The following is a 21,256-nucleotide window of genomic DNA, read 5'->3' as shown; positions in this document are numbered from 1 at the left end:
TACACTACCTCCAATAGTTCTCACGCTTTCAGTTTATGGTCTGAACATGTGGAGGCAAATGTAACCTGGTATAGCTGGGGTGCTCTTTGCAGCCTTAAACCAGGTCTCAGTGACTGCACAAATGTCAGCATTTTCCAAGGTAAGGACTGCTTCCAGTGAGTGCAATTTCTAGTTTAGACTCCTAGCATTTAGCAGCATAACCCTGAGGTTGTTTTAGAGGGTATTTTTATGTCACGAATTTTGTTCTTGCGACATTGCCTAAAAAAGACACTATAGGGATGGCAAGAGCCTTAGCCATTAACCGCAATCCCAAAGATAACAGATGAAGACCATCTCTGGCAAAGCATCGAGGTCTGTCAACAATTTCATCCCAGGCTAACAGATACTGGGATCCCCTTTGAATGACACCAGAAACTAAGCCAAATGCTGAAGTCAATCATTTTCATCCTAGCTGAAGGTAAAACGTTGCTTAAGGCTAGGTACATATCTGCCTGAGACACATAATCAGACAGCTCAGTCATGTCTCTCTTCATATAGTCCAGGGAGATGCATCTCAAGTTGTTCACACCAACATGGACTATGACAGAGTCATCACACTACCTGTTGCTGAGAGACCTGAGTGCATGTGTGATGTGGTGAATCCTGGCACCTGACAGACAACTGACCGTGACCTTTTCCCTATCCAACCTGGTGAGAGGTACATCTGTGTGTCTCACAACTGAGTTGCCTATAACTGTTTTTGTGATGTGCCTTAGGGGCTTGACTGGTGAGACACAGGTGTGTGAAACATTGCGTGTACTACGTTCTGCAGAGGATGCATTATGTGAAGTGTGCTTGTGTTTGTGTTTAGGAGGTCTCTGATGTTTTGGTAGGTGCAGGAGGTGATGTGTGCATGCTGACAACCTGCTTAGTATCAAATGAACTGACTGGTGAGCGAGAGAACCTGGATTCTAAGCTCTTGATATAGATGCATCTCTCACACATAATGAACTTGTGTGAACTAGAAGTGGGTTGTCAGTGTACATGAGGCAACTGCATTATCATACAAAGACAGCTAATATCAGGAAAAGATAGAAGAATGGAGGGATCTTGTCCTCATTCACAATCTAGAGGTCCTGCATATCTAACACCATGATGGGCAATCCCTTCCAAAACATTAGGGGAAAGTTCTATGCTATTTTTAAGGAGTAAATTCTATAGCTTTACTAATTAATGAAATAGACATTACAAGTAACTGTATTTCTGCTACTCAACTGCAGTTCCTGTTGTAGCAAACAAAGTGGTTAATAAAAAAATTTACAACTTGAGATTTCAAACTTTTTTCACCAATAAGCACATTTAAAGAAATACAAAATTCAAAGTTGTGACAAAGTACCAGACGAAGCAGAAGAAAGTGGCACCTTACAATAGAAACCAGCTGAATGCCAGCAGAACAATTAAGGGGACAGCTCCTTAGAAAAAATATTACAAATATAAACTTGGTTCTCCAGGCCTCTCTGCAGAATCAGCATGTCCTCTGTAGATCAACACTGTTTTTTAATATGTACTCTGGGTTTCTTCTCACATCCCAAAAACATTTCATACATTAACTGACAATCCTCCATATTCCCTAGGAGTATGAAAGAGGAACATGTAGACTGTGTATGTGTACATGTACGGTGCAACACAGCTATGGCTCATGTGTGACTGTGAATTAGAAAAAGTAGGACAATGAATACATGAGATTCTACTACCAAAGGAATAGCTATGATGGGACAAAAAAAGGCAGCAGGTCAGGGCACAGGTGAGATCAGTCTACAGTGCATTACCAGCAGCAATGACTGCCAATCAGTATTGCACTTGTGGTCAGAACTCAATTGCTTTAGCATTCCAAGCGTGACAAACTATAGCAGCTGTTTGAGTTTGCTATAAAGGTAGCAAGCAGTTTGCTACTGTTCAAAACAAAGTAATAGCATTATTTTTTTTTCAAGTTCAAGGAGAAGACTGTTTAAGTCCTCGAGAGGGACTGCCTCAGAATGGCTGGCTACACCTCTGCCTAGTACTGAAATTAAAAAAAAAAAAAAAAAAAAAACAATATTGCAGAGCTGGTTCGGCTAGTGTTTAACTGACCTGCTACTTCTTTCCTGCGTAAGTTTTCTGCCTCTTCTTGTGTAATTGCCATCAACTGTTCCATCTTCAATCTGAAATATTGTTACAAAAAAAAAAAAATAAGATAGGCAACTCTTCAAACATTAGCTCTCGATTTAAACATTTCTAAATGACAAAACCATTACAGTCAGATGGTAAAGCAGGTAAGAACTTGAATGGTCTGACAGGGTTGCCACCTTCTGTTGTGGCTAAAACTGGAGTAAGGCCACACCCACCAGCATTACCCATAACTCCGCCCATTCCCAACACCTCTCCTGCCCGTGCCCCACCTATTTTGTGATGCCACTGTGACGTCAGTTGATGAGGAATGCCCACTTTTCCTGCTCCTGATGCTTCTTTTTAGCCAATTTACTATGCTTTTCTGTATATATATAAGAAAGAAAAAAAAAGAAACCATAGCAGCTCAGCTGATGTAACAAACTCCGGTAATCGGCTTCCATTTTTGAAACAGCATACCATAGTTTGTACAGTGTTTTCCAAACTACTGGAGAATTGATTTGATTTCCAGATAGTCCAGAAAAAAAAAACAGAGGTGGCAACCCTATGGTCCGAAGGCACAGAGAGAAAAAAATCCCCATTTCGGATGACAGCATCCTGGCTTTAATTAGAGGCCTAAGTGCCACAAAAACAGACATTAAGCAGGATCTGTACTGATAAACAGTCAGCACTCCTTTCAGGAAGCGCATGTCACTCCTCACACATCCTACTACCACTGTCCTCTTGGAATCCAACAGCCTGGGTTAGTAGTAATGATGTAAAATTAAGTCAAAACTCCATAAAAGGGCACTGGGGCAAAATTCTGTATGCACTTCCTGTACTGACCACCACTTGTCTGCTGTCAGGGAAAGGGAGAAAAGCATGTAAGCTATAAAATAAAAAAGCCCTGACCATATGGTTTGATGAGCTCAGTGGTCTACAACCTAGACTTCACTCCCAGAAGGAAGAAATAATACAATTACAATGGCTGGAATCCCTGGTCCTGAAGCTAAGGAGAAAGGTAGAAAATTAAACAAACGTGAATGTTTTTGTATTCCCATCCTCCACGTTTCGTGTGCACTGATACATTTCTCTAATAAATACCACTGGAGATGTCATTCCTAAACTAATCACATTCTTGTTTTGCAGCATATCCATTATTATTTTTCCTGTTAGGATGTAACATGCTGTTTTCTATTGGTCCTGTTCTTTTCTACCCATTTTTACAAACGTGCAGAATAAAACATGAAAAAGGTCATCCAAATGTTTTTCTTTATTTACTGCTGTCCCCAATCCTCTTGCTGATAACCATCCTGCTATATTTCCAGATAGTATACCTGACCCCCCCACACACACAATGTCCCAATGGTTCCTAACTGGACAATTCTGGAAATATCCCTTCTCGAGGAGTCAGTTATGCAGGGTAATTACTTGAAGAGGAAAGAAGGCCATGTAGACACCCAAGGACTGGGCGTCAGCAGCCATCACCCTGTGGCAGCTTCTGTCAAAATCTCTACCTTAGATGAGTGACATGAAATGATTTTCATACATCCGTCACTGCCCTTAGTGAACTGCTGAGATGCAAGGCTTCCAGTCTCTACCAGAGGTCATGCAGGCAGATCACCCCCAAACTTTCCTCACATGACAGGAGAGATGGCCATCAGTGGCTCCAACTTACCTCCCCTGACTGTTCCTTCTGCTCGGCTTAAGCCCAATTCCTAAAATCAGGCTGCTGGTATCAAAAACACCCTGCTTCTTTGCCATCAGGGCAATTTATCATAAATAAACCAACCCCCTGCAAATATTTTCATTTTAATGCATTATACATATATATTTTCCTTTTTAACAACAATTCACTCTAGCATTACATAAATTGCTCAAGTCCTGACTTCCCTGAAATTTCACTTTTCCTGAACATTATTCAGCATGTATGGTTCTCACAAATTCCATTTATTTCTATGTAGTTTGCACCTTCCCTTTTATAAAAATCCAATCTCCCATTTTTTTATTTCCTTTACAACATTCAATACTTTAGTTATGGTTGGCTTAGTTTTTGATTTCCATTTTCAAGTAATTGTCTTTTTGGCAGGCAATGGTGTTGGGCTTTAACATGTTTGAGCAGTTCAATTTCTATATCCCAGCTCAAAAGAATCATTTCCTTAGTTACGATAATTTGCACTCCCAACATTTCTGACAAAGTGCTCTAAGGAATTTTTAAATTCTGCCAACTTATTATGTTACCAGTGACTTCTGATATGTCACTTGGATGGTGAACGTACAAATCTGCCCGGGTCTGCTGAGCAAGTATTTCTTTGAGTTGAATTAAGAGCTCAACAGAGAAACAGCAGTGCAGTGTGTATATGCAGTGAATGACTACTGAATGAACAGGAAAGGAAGGAGAATGACTGAAAGGAAAAACAGTGGTGTCATGGAAAAAAACTGGGGAGTACTGAGAATGTAATGAAAATGGCAGAAGTGGCAAAAAACAGACAGACTCACGGTATGGTAAAGATGAACTAGAGGAGTTATCTTTCATCACAATATTGTCTTAAGGAGATGGAGACACTAATACTCTTTATACGTCTGTATAATTTTATAGCACGTACACAGACTCATAAAATGAATATTTTTAATACAGTATTTAGGGTCTATGTTAAATGAACGATCGATCATAATGTCGAGTACAACATACTCAACACATTATGATCTTAAGTTCAAAACCTCGAAGCCTTAAAAGCCTGAAACAAAATCGAAAGATTTTGTTTGTCCCACACGTTCCTACACTAACATACAAAACACACACATACAAACCCCCCCTACACACTAACATCATTCAAACACCTACACACCTACACAAACACACCTACACCCACATCCCCCTAACTAAATATACCAACTCCAAGATCGCTGTACATTGGGGAAAGGGCAATTTCCCGGTAACTGCAACAAGCGATTACCGGGAAATTGCCCTTTCCCCAATGTACAGCAATCTCGGAGTTGGTAAATTGAACAAAGCAGCCTCTTACCTAGCCATTCCGAACAGTGTAGCGTGTCTACGTCACACGCTACACTGACTAGGATGGCCAAACAAAACATTTCAGAACTCCAAATTTCGGCATTTGGAGTCTCCGATTACATGAACGTTCGATCAAAGGTTGTCAAGTATGTTGTACTCGACATTTTGATCATTCGTTCATGTAACACAGACCCAGTATTTATTACTACTTATTAATCAAATAGTTTACACGCAATAATGCTAAAGGAAAAAGACCTTAGGTGTCACAGCTAGCCTTACTTAACAGTCCTTTATCCTCCCCACCCTTTTTCTTTTTTTAAATCTCGCCTGGCTTCCATGCAGAGAATGCAGTCATACTCTCTACTACTTTTCCAGCAGAGTATTCCATGTTCCACAACACTACATTACACTATTCTGCTTGATGGCAGGGGGAGACTGAGACAACTAACCTACTAAGTTTGCTCTTTAAATGCATTGAATATTCTAACTCCCCTTCATTCTTATCTTCCCTCATACTTATTTGCTCTCATAAGGACTGTATGAGCCATCCTCACAACTGCAAGAACTGAAATACAATTACAAAAAAATAAACATCAAGTCTAAAACTGCTACATCTCTGAGTATTCAGTCTAAAATGAAGTGGAGTGATTGTCAGACTTAGCAGCGGACATGTGGGGGATCCAGCCCCTTGAAACATTTTAAGTACAACAGCAAATGTTGCACTTTGCTGTTATGTTACAAGGATTGCAATTTTTTAAACAGTTTTTGAACTCATACTGTAGATTCTCAAACTTCTGATGGTGCATCTTCTTGACCTCTTTCACTAACTCCCATACGATGTACAAAACAAACTTGAAAAAAAACACAGAACACAGACATGGTTTAATAAACTTAAATGCTTTCATTCACAAAATACAGTAAACTAACACAGCTACAACAAACATCAATTTAAATAAAAAAAAATACAAACTCGTGTGATTACACACAACCAGTCAGGGCTTATTTTCTAAAGACTTTACCATTTAATATTGATGCTGTCATTTAGCCTGATGTATTAAGGGCATTTAAAAGAAGATGCCATTTTAATTCCTTCATACCCAAACCATTATTTATATATCACTCTTTTGAAAATTACCTGACACAGAATCAATCACTGATAAAACGAACTCCTTAAATTCACTACATTAAATAGTATGTCTGTATAAAGTATTAGATGTACGCTTTCTCTTAATATTATATGCATGTTCTTTAAATCTATCTGAAACTATGTGTGGTCTTCCCCACATAAAAACTAGAACAGTAAACATATTTAGCAATATAAACTATCAAAGTACTAATACGTTTATATTAAATAGTACAAGATAAATTTGGCAGAAATAAAAATTTACTATTCACAATAGACCTAAACAACTTACAAGATTCACAAGGAAAAATACCTTTCAAGTTTATAGAACTAGACGGTCATAAAATTTCTACCTCTCTTTAATGTGGTTACAATATTACTAGACATGTGCAAGTAAATTTTGGGGGGGGGGGGCTGACAACTAACATATTAACCAATTCATTACCACCTAGAACAAATTTCCAATAAATAGATATTATATCCATTGAATCTGGTACAGCAAAACATCTCTTAATCCACATTCCACATTTCACTAGTAAACCCATGTTTAAGATGGGTAGATAGCAGAAAAATAAGTTATGTTCTTACCATAAAGTTCCATCTGTGTTGTCGATCTTCATTCATTCATGACAGATGGGTTTCGGTTCCGTACTCGTCGGCTGATATAACAAGCTTGCACCAGCAAGAAACTCTCGTGTTAAGGTTACCCATAGTGCTCATCTCCTCGGATTGAGTTTGCCCATACGAATAAGAAAGTGGAGGCTTTGTCTGAGCACCAGGACCATACCTAAATCTCCAGGAGCCTTTGGAGGGGAGTAGGAGGGTGGGATGTCATGAATGAAGATTGAAACACAGATGGAACGTTATGGTAAGAACATAACATCTTTATCTGATGTTGTCAGTCTTCATTCATGACAGATGGGACAGAGTCCCTAGGTACTTTATGTCCTGGAAGGCCCTATGGAAGGATATTCCTGAGCACCACTGGGCCAAAGGATGCTCTTCCCTTGGAGACCATGTCCAATTTGTAATGAGTGATAAAGGTAAGAGGGGTATCCCAAGTAGGTGCTGTTTAAATGTCATCCATAGAAGCTCTCACATGAAAGGCTATTGAAGTGGTAACTGATCTGGTTAACTTTAATTGTTAAACATATTTTATTTTGTTGATAGACAAAAGAAATGCAGTCTCTCAACCATTTCACCAAAGTGACTTTAGAAATTGATTTATCGAACTTGGTTCCTGAAAATGACAGTAACAATTGGTCTGATTTCTGAAATGATTTAGTCCCAAGTAAAAACATAATTGTCTATGTACATCCAATAAATGCAGATAATATTCTCCTTTGTTAGAAAATTTTGGAAAGAAAACTGGCAGGTCAATGGATGGATTAATATTGAAATTGATACAACTTTGGGTAGAAAAGACGGGTTAGTCCAAAGAGATACTCTCTTTGTGAAAAACTATGTAAGGGTGTTTTACACAAGGCCTGTAATTCTGATATTCTCATGGCCGAAGTGATGACTACCAGGAATAAAGTCTTCCAAGACAAAATTTTTACTTCTCAAGTGGCAGCTGGCTCAAAGGGTCGATGAAGTCAAGATTTGTAGGACTAGTGTCAAATTCCAAGGTTCAATGGGATCTTTAAAGGGTGGTTTTGAATGCATGACTTCTTTTAAGTAGGTTTTGCAGAGATGGTGAGATATTAGAGAAATCTTCAAAACCATTATGGAAATTTGAGATAGCTGCTAAATGGACTCTCTCCTGAATGGAGTAAGATTGATAAGTACTCTGGCACTGTATTAACTGGAGCTGAAAAGGGGTCAAGTCATTTTCCTGGAGACTACAACACAAATCTGTTCCACTCACTATAATACATTTTCCTGGTGGACGGTTTATGGGAAGCTAGAAGTATTTTCTGCACAGGGAAAGATAGATTATTTTGCCTGGCAATTACTGGAAGTGGAGGTACCAAGCTGTCAGCTTGAGGCTCAACAGGTTTGGATGGACCAAACCCTGTGGATGTAACAGTAATCCTGGAGTCAGGTCCAGAGTCCACAGGTAGTGAACTAAGTGAGGCCAAAGGAAGGGAAACCAGACTTGGCGTGGCCAACAGAGAGCAATGAGGATTAATCTGGTTCTCAACCGATATGCTTTCTTTAGAAATAGTGGAAGGAGAGGAAAGGGAGGGACAGCATAAAGCAGTCCCGGGGGCCAATCGTGTACAAGAGTGCCCCTCAGGGACTCTCCCTGAGGGGGGGAATTAGGGCAAAGTAGCTGCTGCATTTGTGGTTGATGGGAGATGCAAAGAGATCACAGCAAGGCCGATCCCAGCGATGAAAAATATCCAATGCTATCTTGGGATTGAGACACTACTTGTGAGGCAGCAGAATGCACCTGCTCAGTTTGTCCACAATCACGCTGGAGTTCCCAGGAATGTGCATTGCTACCAGAAAGCAGATGAAGGCTATCGCCCATTGCCATACCCTCATGGCTTCCCGACATAACAGGTAGGATTTGGTTCCCCTTGTTTGTTGATATACCACACGACTAACATGTTGTCTAAATGGTTACCAATTGTCCTCAATGGGAGGGCAGACTGGAATGCTTGCAATTCCAGAAGCACCACCCTCAGTTCTAGGGTGTTGATATGCAAATTGGCCTCTAAAGGGGACCAAGTGACTCTGAGCTGCCAGTGAGAACTCTTTTCTGACTTCATCCACCAATTCTGATCCTGCTTACAACTGTTTGTTATGCAGAGAGGGTGGGACGTAGGATGTGTTAGAGACCACTGTGACACTAGGAGCCATTGTAGCAGCCTCATATTGAGTCTGGTTAGGGGAACTATGGTGATTGTTGCTGCCATTGACACTAGCAGTTGAAGAACTGAATGAGCAGGGATCTTGTCCTGAGAGAGCATCACCCAGAGCTGAGATCTTAGCCTCTGTAGTCTGTAATGAGGAAGAGCAACAAGACAGGACCTCGTGTTGAATGTTGCTCCAATGAATTCTAGGCTTTGAGTAGATTCTAGTTTTGACTTTTCTTTGTTTATTGAGACACCTAAGAGCCATGCCAGCTGTAGGGTGTAGAGCAAGGCGAGTAGTAGTAGATGCTTGGAGGGGGTGGTAAGGAGCCAATCGCATAAATATGGAAACACCCAAAATCCTTGCAGTCTCAAGTGAGCTGTTACTACTGCCATACATTTGGTGAACACTCTGGGGGCTGTGGAGAGACCAAAGGGCAGTGCTCGGAATTGGTACTGATTGGCTCCCAGCCATAAGTGGAGATATCTCCTGGAGTGTTTGTCCATTTTTATATGGTAATATGCATGTTGGAGGTCTATTGAGCACATCCAATCGTCTTTTTCCAGAAACGGAAAGACAGACTGAAACATGACCATGTGGAATTTGGTCAGTTTGACAAACTTGTTTAGGATGCCGAGGTCTAAAACTGGCCTCCAGTCCCATATTATTTGTGGCACTACAAAGAACCTTGAGTAAAATCTGGATTCTATTTGGTCTGGTGGGAATGTTTCGATTAATCTTTTTTCGAGCAGCCTTTGAATTTCTTGTACTGCTGCTTCCCTCTGACTGGGTGGAACATCGGGGATTTGCGTTTGTGGCTTAGGGTAAAGATGAAGGGAATGTGGTAACCTCTGGTAATTATTGCCTGCACCCAGGAATCTAATGTTATTGTAAGCCAGGCTGAGTGGTGCAGAGAGAATCATCCCCTGACTGCTTCCAGAGGTAAGCATTCAAGCCGCTCTTCAGGAGTGCTGGTAGGGGTGCCCAGAAAAGGAATCTCTGGAGCCCTGGTTACACGGGCCCCCTCTGCCACAGGGGTGGGGCATCTTCCTTGTGAGGTCCCCCTCATCATAATCTGTATCTTCAGTGAGAGATTCTTCGGGTAAATCAACGTGCTTCCTCTTGCATGATCTCTTACGAGGTGGCTCATCAGGGGGAATGTCTGAAGAAGACTCTGAAGAGAGGGTACCCTGCAGTAGGGTATCTGGCTGCTCCTGTGCCCATTGCCCCAGTGTAGTGGACTGTGTCTGCTGCAATCCAGAGGTCATACATTTATTTATTTATTTATTTATTTAAATTTGTTGACCGGGAGTGTCCGACTGGACGTAGGTCCATTTTCAGCGGAGGCCCGGGGAGAAAAGCTCCACAGTAAAATAAACCGACAGTAGTTACATTGGATTACATAGCGATTAACAATTTGACATAGCAATTACAACATATTTACAGATGAAGAACATAGTACATCAGTAGACAACTAGAATCTTTATCTGTGAAGTACATAACAGACATTAAAAAGAAGTTATGTCCTTACCATAACATTCCATGTGGAGTGTTCATCTCGCTTTTGTTCTTACAAATGGGTGTCGGAGCCAATCCTCGGCTCTGAGTCGGCCGCTTAGCAAAGCTCCGCATCTAGGAAAAGCTCGAGACCAACCTACCTCCCACAATTCCCTCTGCCTCTACCTCAGATCTAGTTTGCAAACAAGACCAGATCCAGCAATAACAAAGGTTATGAGCATAAAAGGATACATAAGTATACATAAGGATCAGACACTAGCTCAAGCCAGTAGGAACAAGAGAGAGACTACTAGTGGGAGAGAAATAGACCAGACTTCTAAATCCGTACTTTCTTCCAGACCTGAGGGTGGGGATGTAAGAACAAAGGCGAGATGAACACTCCACATGGAACATTATGGTAAGGACATAACTTCTTTATGTGAGAGTGTTCAATCTCGCCGTTTGTTCTTACAAATGGGTAGCGTCCCTAGCTCCGTTACCCTGAGTGACTCACGGAAGAACGTTCCTGAGCACAGTGGAACCAAAAGATGCTCTATCCCTGGAAGTCCTGTCAACTTTATAATGAGTGATGAATGTATGCGGTTTAGACCAAGTGGCGGCTGCGCAAATAGTATCCAATTGCAGATGAGCCGCATGAGCCAGAGATGTGGAAACTGACCTAGTAGAATGTCCCTTTGGTTTGGTGGGCAAAATCTGATTTGAAGCAGAATAAACGAAGGTTATACAATCAGTTAGCCATTTAGAAAGTGTAAACCGTCACTGCCATGCCCTTTTGTTGTCCGCAAAGGCTATAAAGAGTTGGTCCGCTTTCCTATGGTCCTTAGTTCTATCCAGGTAGAATCTGAGTTGTCTATGAACATCCAATTTGTGCAACATATATTCCAGCTTGTTGGAGTGGTTTTTGAAAAATGTAGGAAGCTCAATGGACTGATTAATGTTGTTGACCGAACAAACCTTAGGGAGGAAGGAAGGGTTGGTGTGTAATGATACCCTGTCCGGGTGAAAAATTAAATATGGCTGCTTGATGGAAAGTGCCTGAAGTTCTGATACCCGTCTGGCTGAAGTGATAGCTACTAGGAAAAGAGTCTTCCAGGACAAGAACTTTAAGGAAAAGGAAGAAGCTGGTTCAAAGGGTGGTAAAATTAGTTGGGATAAGAGCAAATTTAGATTCCAAGGAGCTGTAGGTAACCTAACTGTTGGTCTGAGATGAAAGGACCCTTTCATGAAGGCTTTACAAAGCCTATGAGCCATAATGGGAGCTCCGTTTTCTCCTACGTGAAAGTTGGAAATAGCGGCCAACTGAACTTTTAAAGTGGCAGTAGAGGCTCCTTGGTGAAACAGCATGGACAGGAACTCCAAAATCTTGTTTAGAGGGGCTACTAAGGGATCCAAATGCTGTGTAGTCGCCCAGTAGACGAAACGTTTCCACTTACTGGCATAGATTTTAGTAGTGGAAGCCTTATGAGAGGCGACCAGAATGTCCTGAACCGCCGGAGAGAGAAGATCAGACCTGGCTAAGTAGGGAAGCGGAGCAGCCAAGCTGCTAACTTGAGGGATAGGAGCGACGGGTAAGGAGCTCCTGACGAATGAGTCAGCAAGTCTGGCACTGGGTCCAGAATCCAGGGCTCCCGTATTTGGTGGGCTTGAAGAAAGGGGAACCAAATCTGTCGAAGCCAGAATGGGGCAATGAGAATTATAGTCCTCTCCTGGTCCTTGGCTTTCTGAAGAAATTTCGGGATCAGTGGTATAGGAGGGAAAGCGTACAGGAGACCCGGGGGCCAATCGTGAATCCCTGGGGACATCCCCTGGAGGGGGTAAAAGGGCAAAGTAGCTTCTGCACTTGGTGTTCATTGGAGACGCAAACAGATCGCAGCAAGGCTGGCCCCATTTGTGGAAAATCCTTTCCGCCACTTTCTGATTGAGGGACTACTCGTGAGGTAACAGGATGGCTCTGCTCAACCTGTCCGCTATGACGTTGGATAACATGTGTGTTGCTATTAGAAAGCGACCTGTGGATTCTGCCCATTGCCAAATTCTCATGGCCTCTCTGCACAACTGGTAAGACTTGGTTCCTCCCCGTTTGTTTATGTACCAGACTACGGACATGTTGTCCGTCTGTACTGCAATGGTCCCTAGAGGTAGAAGGGGGGAGAAGTGTTGCAACGCTAGAAACACTGCCCTCATCTCTAGAACATTTATGTGCAGGTTGTACTCTAAGCTGGACCATTCGCCTTGGACTGTCTGTCCCTGAAAGATGCCCCCCCACCCTATCAGGGAAGCGTCCGTGGTCACTGTGGCTGTTGGTTTGGGTAACACAAACGGCCGGCCGCTGATGAAGTTGTGATTCTGTAACCACCAAGACAGGTGTGTTTTGCAGGTATTCGTTATGTGAATCTCGTGTGTCAGCGGTAACTGCTGGAACGACCACTGTGCGAACAGCAACCATTGGAGAACTCTCATGTGTAGCCTCCCCATGGGAACTGCAATGAGGGAAGCTGACATGAGCCCTAAGACTTTCAGGACTAGATTGGCTGGGGACTTTTTGGACAATAGCAGGAAAGATGCGTGATCTTGCAGGGAAGCTATTCTTGTGAGGGGTAGTTTTAATAGCATAGAACAGGTATCTAGATCTGCGCCTATAAATGAAATATGCTGCGAGGGTTGTAACGCAGATTTTTCGAAATTTATCGAAATCCCTAGCTGAGCACAAAGGCTGATTGTGTATTCCCTGGCCTGTATCAGTTGATGCTCTGTGGTGGCAGTAAGGAGCCAGTCGTCCAGATACGGAAACACCCGGAATCCTAGGCGTCTCAAGTGAGACGCTACCACTGCCATGCATTTGGTGAAAACCCTGGGGGCTGAGGTTAGACCAAAGGGCAGGGCCTGAAACTGAAAGTGGCTGGCTCCCAGCCGGAAGCGCAGGTGATCTCTGGACACTCTGGCCATTTTGATGTGGTAGTAGGCGTCCCTGAGATCTATTGAGCACATCCAGTCGTCCTTCTGTAAAAACGGAAGGATTGATTGAAGCGTGACCATCCGGAACTTTTCTTTCTTCACAAATGTATTGAGATTGCTTAGGTCCAGAATTGGCCTCCAGTCCCCTGTCTTTTTTGGAACTAAAAAGAACCTTGAGTAAGTTCCGGATCCTCTTTGGTCCGCCGGGACTGGTTGGATGACTCTTTTCTAGCAGCTTTGAGATTTCTATCGCTGCAGGTTTTCGCAGATGGGGTGGTACATCTGGGAACCGTCTTTGTGGTAATGAGGGAAATACAAGGGGGATTTTGTAACCTCTGGTGATGATGCTTTTTACCCAATTGTCTGAAGTAAGGCTTTGCCAGGCCTGAGGGTATAAAGCCAAGCTACCCCCGACTGCCTCCAGAGCAGGACAGTCGGGCCTCCTCTCAGGAGTGCTGGAAAGGCTTCCCAGGGATAGTATCCTTGTCACCTTGGTTCTGCGGACCCCCTCTGCTGCCAGAGCGGCGTCTTCCATTTCTGCCCCCTCCTCTGCCTCTGGGGGGGCATCACCCTGTGTGCCTGGGAAAGAACCCTGGGGTTTACGAAACCACATCTTTCCACCTCATTGCCCTTTGGGGTACGGTCTGGATGGGGTGGAAAAACGGACTCCGACAGCAGACAGAGTCTTTCCTTCCTGTTCACACCGGGTTAGGGTCTCCTTTACTTTGGGGCCAAAAAGAGTGGCACCATCAAAGGGGGCGTTAGTAAAGGAAGACTTGAAGGCTTCAAAAGGAGCACAGCCGCATCCAGGATTGTCTACGAAGAGCAATCGCTGAGGCTGCAGCCCTACTCGACCCCTCGGCCGCATACGAGATGAGCCTCATGGACGAGTTCACTATGGATGTAAGGGTGTTGAGTTGTGCTGTAACTTTGTCCGAGACAGCAGCATCTGTATTACCCTGAAGGGTATCTCCCAACTCTTTGACTAGATCCCTCTGTAATCGTGTAAAGTGTGTCAAGTAGTTCAGCGATCGCATAGAGAAAGTCGCTGAACTGAAAATAAGCTTCCCATATCTGTCCATGGTCCTAGAGTCTCTGTTAGGGGGATGGACAGACGAGGAAGATTCGGATATCTCCTTTTTAGTGGCTGCGGCCACCACCATAGCGTCCACTGGAACTCCCTTAGTAAGGTATGACTTGTCCTGAGGGGTAGTTATGTATTTGTTAGGTTTCCTGGGAACTGGCTCCACTGTGTCAGGAGTCTCCCACGCCCTTCGAGCAATTAACTCCATTAACTCATCGAAGGGCGGAGTGACCCAGGAGGAGGAAGGGCGAGCAAATGCCTTCAGCAGGACCGACTCATCCTCAGAAGGGGGTAGGGCCTGCCAATCACCTCTCTGCTTCAGGATCTCCAGGATGTCAGCAAAGGAGACATCCTCTGAGGGTGATTTTGGGGACCCTTCTGACTCATCTAAGTCAGTATCCGATGTTAAAGATTCCTGCGGAGAATCTAAGTGCCTCCTCTTGCACAACTTTTTCCTCGGAACGTCATCGGGAGGGGCTTCCGATGAGGCCTCCGAGGAAGAAGGGGCTCCCTCTGGGAGTGGCTGAGACACTGGTGCTCTACGCTTGTGGGTAGTCGTGGGTGCAGAAGTAGACAACGGACCTTTATGGGAGAGAGAAGTTGTTTCTGTTGACGTGGTTGTCTGAGAAGACAATACCTTCCTCATGAGGTCAAAGGCCCGGGACCCGAGCGAGGAGTCCTCCAGGTTCCGAAGAACGTGGAAGTATCTCCGACGCGGAGGCCAAGGGCATCGACCCCGAGGACGGAGCCGAAGTGATCCGTGCCGAGGCACCGAGGGGGAGAGTCGGCACCGAAAGATCGGTTCAACTCTCGGTCCCGGAGCCAAGGAGGGATCGTCGGTTCCGCGAGTCCGCCAACGGCTCAGATGGAGTCGAGGTCAACGGTGCCGACCGAGGAAGGGACGGTTCCGGCACCAAGGGCTCCACAATCATCAGATCAAGATCTCTCGGCTCCGAAAGCTGTGTAGGCCTCGGAGGAGGACCAGATGGAGATAGGGAAGGCCTTCGAGTCTCGACCCCAATTGGGAGGAGACTGAAATGAGTTTGGACAGGGCAGTGTTCTCCATTAACTTCTGCACCACATGATCTACGTCTGTGTCGGAGAGGGGCCTGGAAGAATGGGTCGAAGAAACCGAGGACGGTACCGACCTCAATAAGGCAGGAGGTGGAAGCTCCGACACCGGTTCCAAGACTCGAGGCTCGGTCGCAGTAAGAAGCTCGACACTCGGCCCCGAAGCCTGTGGAACCGGTGAACGAACTTTAAACCAAGAGCTCAGAGCCGATGACATGGGCTCCGATGTCTTCGATCCCTTCGAGGACTTAGAAACCTGGTCCGACTTGTCAAGCTCCTCTTGGAAGGAAGGCTTCAAAAGACCCCTATCCATAAGCTTCCTGCGTCTATCTGTCATGACCCTTCCACTAAAAGAATGACAAATAGAACAGTCTTCTTGTAGATGGAGAGGGCCAAGACAGTAGACACAGGAGCTATGTTTGTCAGTGACAGACATCTTTTGCCCACACTGACACCTCTTAAATCCCGACTTAGCTTTTTCAGACATATCCTGTTGAAAAAACAAACAATTATACCAAATAACAGTTTGAAAATGGTTGGACTCAAGTCCACAAACACAGCAATACTAATAGCAAAAATCAATATCAACCCTAAACCTAGAACTAGGAGGGGTAGGCCCTAAGGAAACTAAAGTATATATATATATATATATATATATATATATATATATATATATATATATATAAATTATATATATATTAGAGTAGCCAAGGATGAATCAGACATGCACACACACACACACACACACACACACACACACACACACACACACACACACACACACACACACACACACACACACACACACACACACACTAAAGATAAGTTTCCCCAAAAAAATTAGAAGATTTTACAAGAAATATAAGTAGAAATAGCTTATCTTCCCAAAGTTGGTCAGAGCTCTCAAAATCGATGCGATCGGTTGCAGCGGCAAACTAGATCTGAGGTAGAGGCAGAGGGAATTGTGGGAGGTAGGTTGGTCTCGAGCTTCTCCTAGATGCAGAGCTTTGCTAAGCGGCCGACTCGGAGCCGAGGATTGGCTCCGACACCCATTTGTAAGAACAAACGGCGAGATTGAACACTCTCACATCAAATGTTACAATGAGAAGTTCCTGCTGTATAATAAGTACTAGGCTTATGAGCATCTGAGCTTGCTATAATCAAGGTAGTTAGTGGACTGGAGAGAAAGGTAGTGGTTGGATGGGGTGGATGATATTAGAGTGGGAGTTGCAAGGGCATAGCCAGCATGTTTTTAGGTGCGCTTTTAGTAAAGTTTTGAAGTGGGTGCATGATGGTACGGAGGTAATTGTGGGTGGGAGTGAGTTCCATAATTTGGCTATGGCACAAGAGAATAGTGCTTCACCAGCAGAGTTATTGGCTTTAGTGATCTGCAAGTGATTTTTGTTGCTGGATCTTAGTGGTCTGGTGGTGTGATAGGGTTGGAGTAGATTCTGGAGGGATGGGACATTTAGTGGATGGTTTACTAGTTTGTGGGCGAGTGAGAGTTGATACCACTGTAGGAGATGAGGGAGTTCAAGCCAGACCAGTTCAGCAAGTGAGAGACAGTGGTGACTATGGTAGGATCCCCTGTGGCAAATTTGGCAATTTTGTTGTAGCAGGTCTCTAGCTTGTTTAGATCACATTGCCTTAGGTTGGTATATATAGGAGAGGCATAAAGTAGGGTGGAGATAAGGTGGGAATTTGCTATTGAAATCGTTGCTGCTTTGGTGAGAAATTGCTTATTTCTGTATAACGCTCCTAGTTTTTTGTGGACTTTTTTTTTTATGGTCATGGATATGTGAATGTCAAATTTTAGTTTATTGTCTATTTCCACTCCTAGCAATTTGGTGTGTTCAGTTGGGTATATAGTGGTGTTGTCTTTTGCTGTGATGTTAAAGTGAGAGTTGTTTTGAGTATGTTTGGTGGGTTGGAAGATGAGTAGTTTAGTTTTGTTTGGGTTGAGTATTAATTGGGCATCAGATAACCATATTTCAACAGAGGAAAAGACTTCCTGTGTGACTGTTTGCAGTTTGGGTAGGGACTGGGCTGAGCAGATGATGGTCGAGTTATCTGCGTATTGTATGAGTGTGCCATGTTTGGTGGCAGAGGCTAGATTATTGGTGTAAACAGAGAAGAGTAGGGGTCCAAGGATGGAACCTTGGGGAACCCCTATGGAGACAGGTAGTTGGGGAGATGTGTCATTCTGCCATACAACGGATTGTTGGCGGTCAGAAAGGTAACTCTGAAACCAGTTGGTGACTGATTGTGAGAAGGATAGGTTATTGAGGACAGAGATAAGCTGTTTGTGTGGGACCATGTCAAATGCTTTAGATAGGTCTAGGAAAGTAGCAGAGGAGAGACAGCCATTGTTTTTATGCTGAAGGATAGTGTTAGTAAAGGAGAGTAAGGCAGTGGTGGTGCTATGGTTTGGTCGGACACCATGCTGAGTACTGGAAAGGAGATTGTTAGTAAGTAGGTAGTCTGAGACCTGAGAGTGTATGCATCTCTAGTATTTTGGAGAGTGGAGAGAGAACAGCTATGGGGTGGTAATTGGTTAGTTCTGCGGAGGGTCCACCTTTGTGGAGGGGAATTATATGTGATACTTTCCACAGTGTGGGAACGTAACTTTTTGACAGAGATCGGTTAATCAAGATGGATACTGGGTAGGCCAGAGCATCAGCTGTGATTTGTAGGTATTCACTTGGGAGGCTGTCTGCTGCTAATTTGGTGGGTTTAAGTTTAGTTAAGAGTTTTTTTATGTTGGAGGTAGGTACAGGAGAAAAAGAGAAGGCAGTGGGGAGATTATTAGTTGAAGGTGTGGGTTGGAGGGGAGGGGGGTTGTGTTGTTTAGCTAGTGATAGTACGGTTTGGGTGAAGTGTGTGTTGAATGAGGTAGCAATATTTTCTGAGGAGTGAGGGATGTTAGGAGGAGGGGTACTGACTTTACCTGGGTGGAGGATGGAGTTTATGGAGGACCAGAATTGTTTGGGGCTGTGTTGTGAGGAGTCTAGGGCAGACTGGTAGTATTGGAATTTGTCCTGTTTTATTAGCTTTTTGACTCTATTGCATAGTTCTAGGAATTTCTATCTAGCTGAGGGGGTTTTGGTTTTGCGCCAGTGCTCCCAGGCTTTATCCCTGTTTTTCATTTCTGACTTAGTGGTTTTCTGTAGCCATGGGGAGGGTTGTGCTTTGGTTCTGGAAAATCTTATGGGGGCATGGTAATTAAGGATGTTCAGGAAGGTAGTATTAAAAAATTCAACTGCGTCATCTAGACTGAGGTACTTTAGAGGATGCCAGACACATTCTTTGAGGGATGAGATGAATGTGAGTGGGTTAAAGTTTAGTTTTTTACGTATTTGACGGTAGATAACAGGTTTAGCTTGGTATAGGTATTTTTTCAGTAGGAATGTTGGGGAGTGATCACTGAGGCTATCTGATAAGAAGCCTGTTATATATGACTGGGGGCTCTTACTGACTAGTATCCAATCCAGGGTAGTGTGCTTGCTGGAGTTTTTATTTAGCCTGGTTGGTGACTGGACTAGTTGGGTGAAGCCATGAAGGTGTACATGATGGGTTGGATTGTTGCCAGAACAGGATTGCCAGCCAATATTGAAATCACCTCAGATGATAGTTTCTTGGGGGAGATGGTGGGTAGACCAGCTGAGGAGGTTTTCTAGTGGAGGGATGTTTTCGCCAGGTGGGAAGTAGCATCCAATTATGTTGGTTTTGTTTTGATTAATTTTGAGGTTGGTATATATTATTTCTTCATTGCCTATTTGTGGAGCTGATGATTTTAAGATCTGGATGTTTAGATGCTGTTTAAATATGATAGCTACACCACCTCCTTTTTTGTTTAGCCGGTCTACTCTTAGTATGCTGTAACCTGTAGGGAGTATTTGCTCACTGGTAATGTGAGGTTTTAGCCAGGTTTCTGTCAGGATGACTATATCTGGGGAGTACAAGTCTACGGTGGCATGGAGTTCATGGACTTTGTTGGATATACTTCTAATATTTAGGCTTAGTAGAAGGAAGTCACTTGGGTTTCTATTGGCTGTAATATGGGAGAAGTTGTGGTTTCTAGTCTGATTATAATGATTGGGGTTGGAGATGGTAGGGCCAGGGTTGGGGTAGATGTCTCCACTTAGGGCTAGTTTTGATATGCATGAGATTATTAGTTTTCTCAGTTTTTGAATGTGTTTGTTTATAAGGGAAACTTTATGATTGTGCTCTGTGGGTAATAGGTATGGTGGGAGGGTTACTATGTTAACTTGTAGGGATGCTTTATGTTTGAGTAATATAGTTGGTAGAATATGTGGGGGGTGCATAGGGATGGTTCTTGAGTTGGTGGGAGGGGAGCTGAGTGAGGGTGAGACATGAGTGGTGGTGTGAGTAGTAGTACAGTGGTAGTGGTTGAGTGGGGGAATGATGGAGCTTTGGTAGGATGTAAGATATGCAAGGAGAGTGCATGCAGTGAGCATAGGAAAGGTATGCTTGTACATGTTAGTTGAGGAGGTGTGATAGTAAAGGGAAGATGGAGGAGGTAGTGTTGGGTTAGCGCTGTGGTTGGCTATTGGAAAGATGGGAGGGGTTTGAGTGCAATAAAGGTGGGACCACTGGGGGCAGGAGGGAATAGGGAGCAGGGTGGGGAGCGAAGCGGGTACAGACCCTGTTAGTTGCTCGTATGAGGGGGCTGGAAACAATCACAAAGCAAAGACAAGTATGTGTTAAGAAACAATCACATTTGACCAAGGACTGTTCTGAAACTAAGTAATTTCTTAATTTCTCAGGTGGAAAAACAGGATAACCTTGTATCAGTAGGCTACTGTGGTCATAGTTTAAATTAACAAACACACAGTATTGATCAGTTATGGATACTATTTGCTAACAGAAGGGAATAAGAGAAACTGGAAGATGTATGTGTATGTGTGTGTGTGTGTGTGTGTGTGTGTGTGTGTGTGTGTGTGTGTGTGTGTGTGTGTGTGTATGTGTGTGTGTGTATGTGTGTGTGTGTGTGTGTATGTGTGTGTGTGTATGTGTGTGTGTATGTGTGTGTGTGTGTGTGTGTGTGTGTGTGTGTGTGTGTGTGTGTGTGTGTGTGTGTGTGTGTGTGTGTGTGTGTGTGTGTGTGTGTGTGTGTGTGTGTTGGGGGGGGGGGACTGCTTACAAGCCAAAGCAGAGTGCTCTCCAGGGGAAAATGAATATCGGCTCAAACAGGTAGACACATACTCAAAGTTAACTGTAACTGTTTGCAGACAGTTCAGGCCCGGACTGAGATTTTCCTACAAGAATGTTAAAGGTGGTACCGCAGTTGAATACGTAAGAGTGGTGTTAGGTTCAAAGTTAACTGTAGCTGTTTGCAGACAGTTCAGACCCGGACTGCGCATTTCCTACAAGAATGTTAAAGGTGGTACCGCAGTTGAATACGTAAGAATGGTCATATATATATGACATTCCAGTGCCAAAGGAGCCAACGGTGAGCCAGATGAGGTGAGTGCCCTCTTCATAACCTGAAAAGGCAGGCCTGCTTGAAGAGAGATGGGAGCCCAGAACCATGAAAGACAAC

The 21,256-nt window shown here is 43.7% G+C and overlaps 1 protein-coding gene across 1 annotated transcript in view; it reads right to left on the bottom strand.

Annotated features, from left to right (window-relative positions):
• LRSAM1 (leucine rich repeat and sterile alpha motif containing 1) overlaps nucleotides 1-21,256 on the bottom strand; it is a gene marked incomplete in the record, with an annotated part of 1,381,442 nt that overhangs the window by 501,014 nt on the left and 859,172 nt on the right. The window contains 1 exon segment of the mRNA XM_044058294.1: nucleotides 2,110-2,180. Within this exon segment, the coding sequence (XP_043914229.1) occupies nucleotides 2,110-2,180 (71 nt within the window).

The sequence above is a fragment of the Protopterus annectens genome, chromosome 16.part0 (genome assembly GCF_019279795.1).
Source record: "Protopterus annectens isolate FY-2018-M chromosome 16.part0, PAN1.0, whole genome shotgun sequence".
NCBI classification, from domain to species: domain Eukaryota; kingdom Metazoa; phylum Chordata; order Ceratodontiformes; family Protopteridae; genus Protopterus; species Protopterus annectens.
Note: the sequence above shows the minus strand (reverse complement) of the source record. Positions and strands in the feature narration are given on the sequence as shown.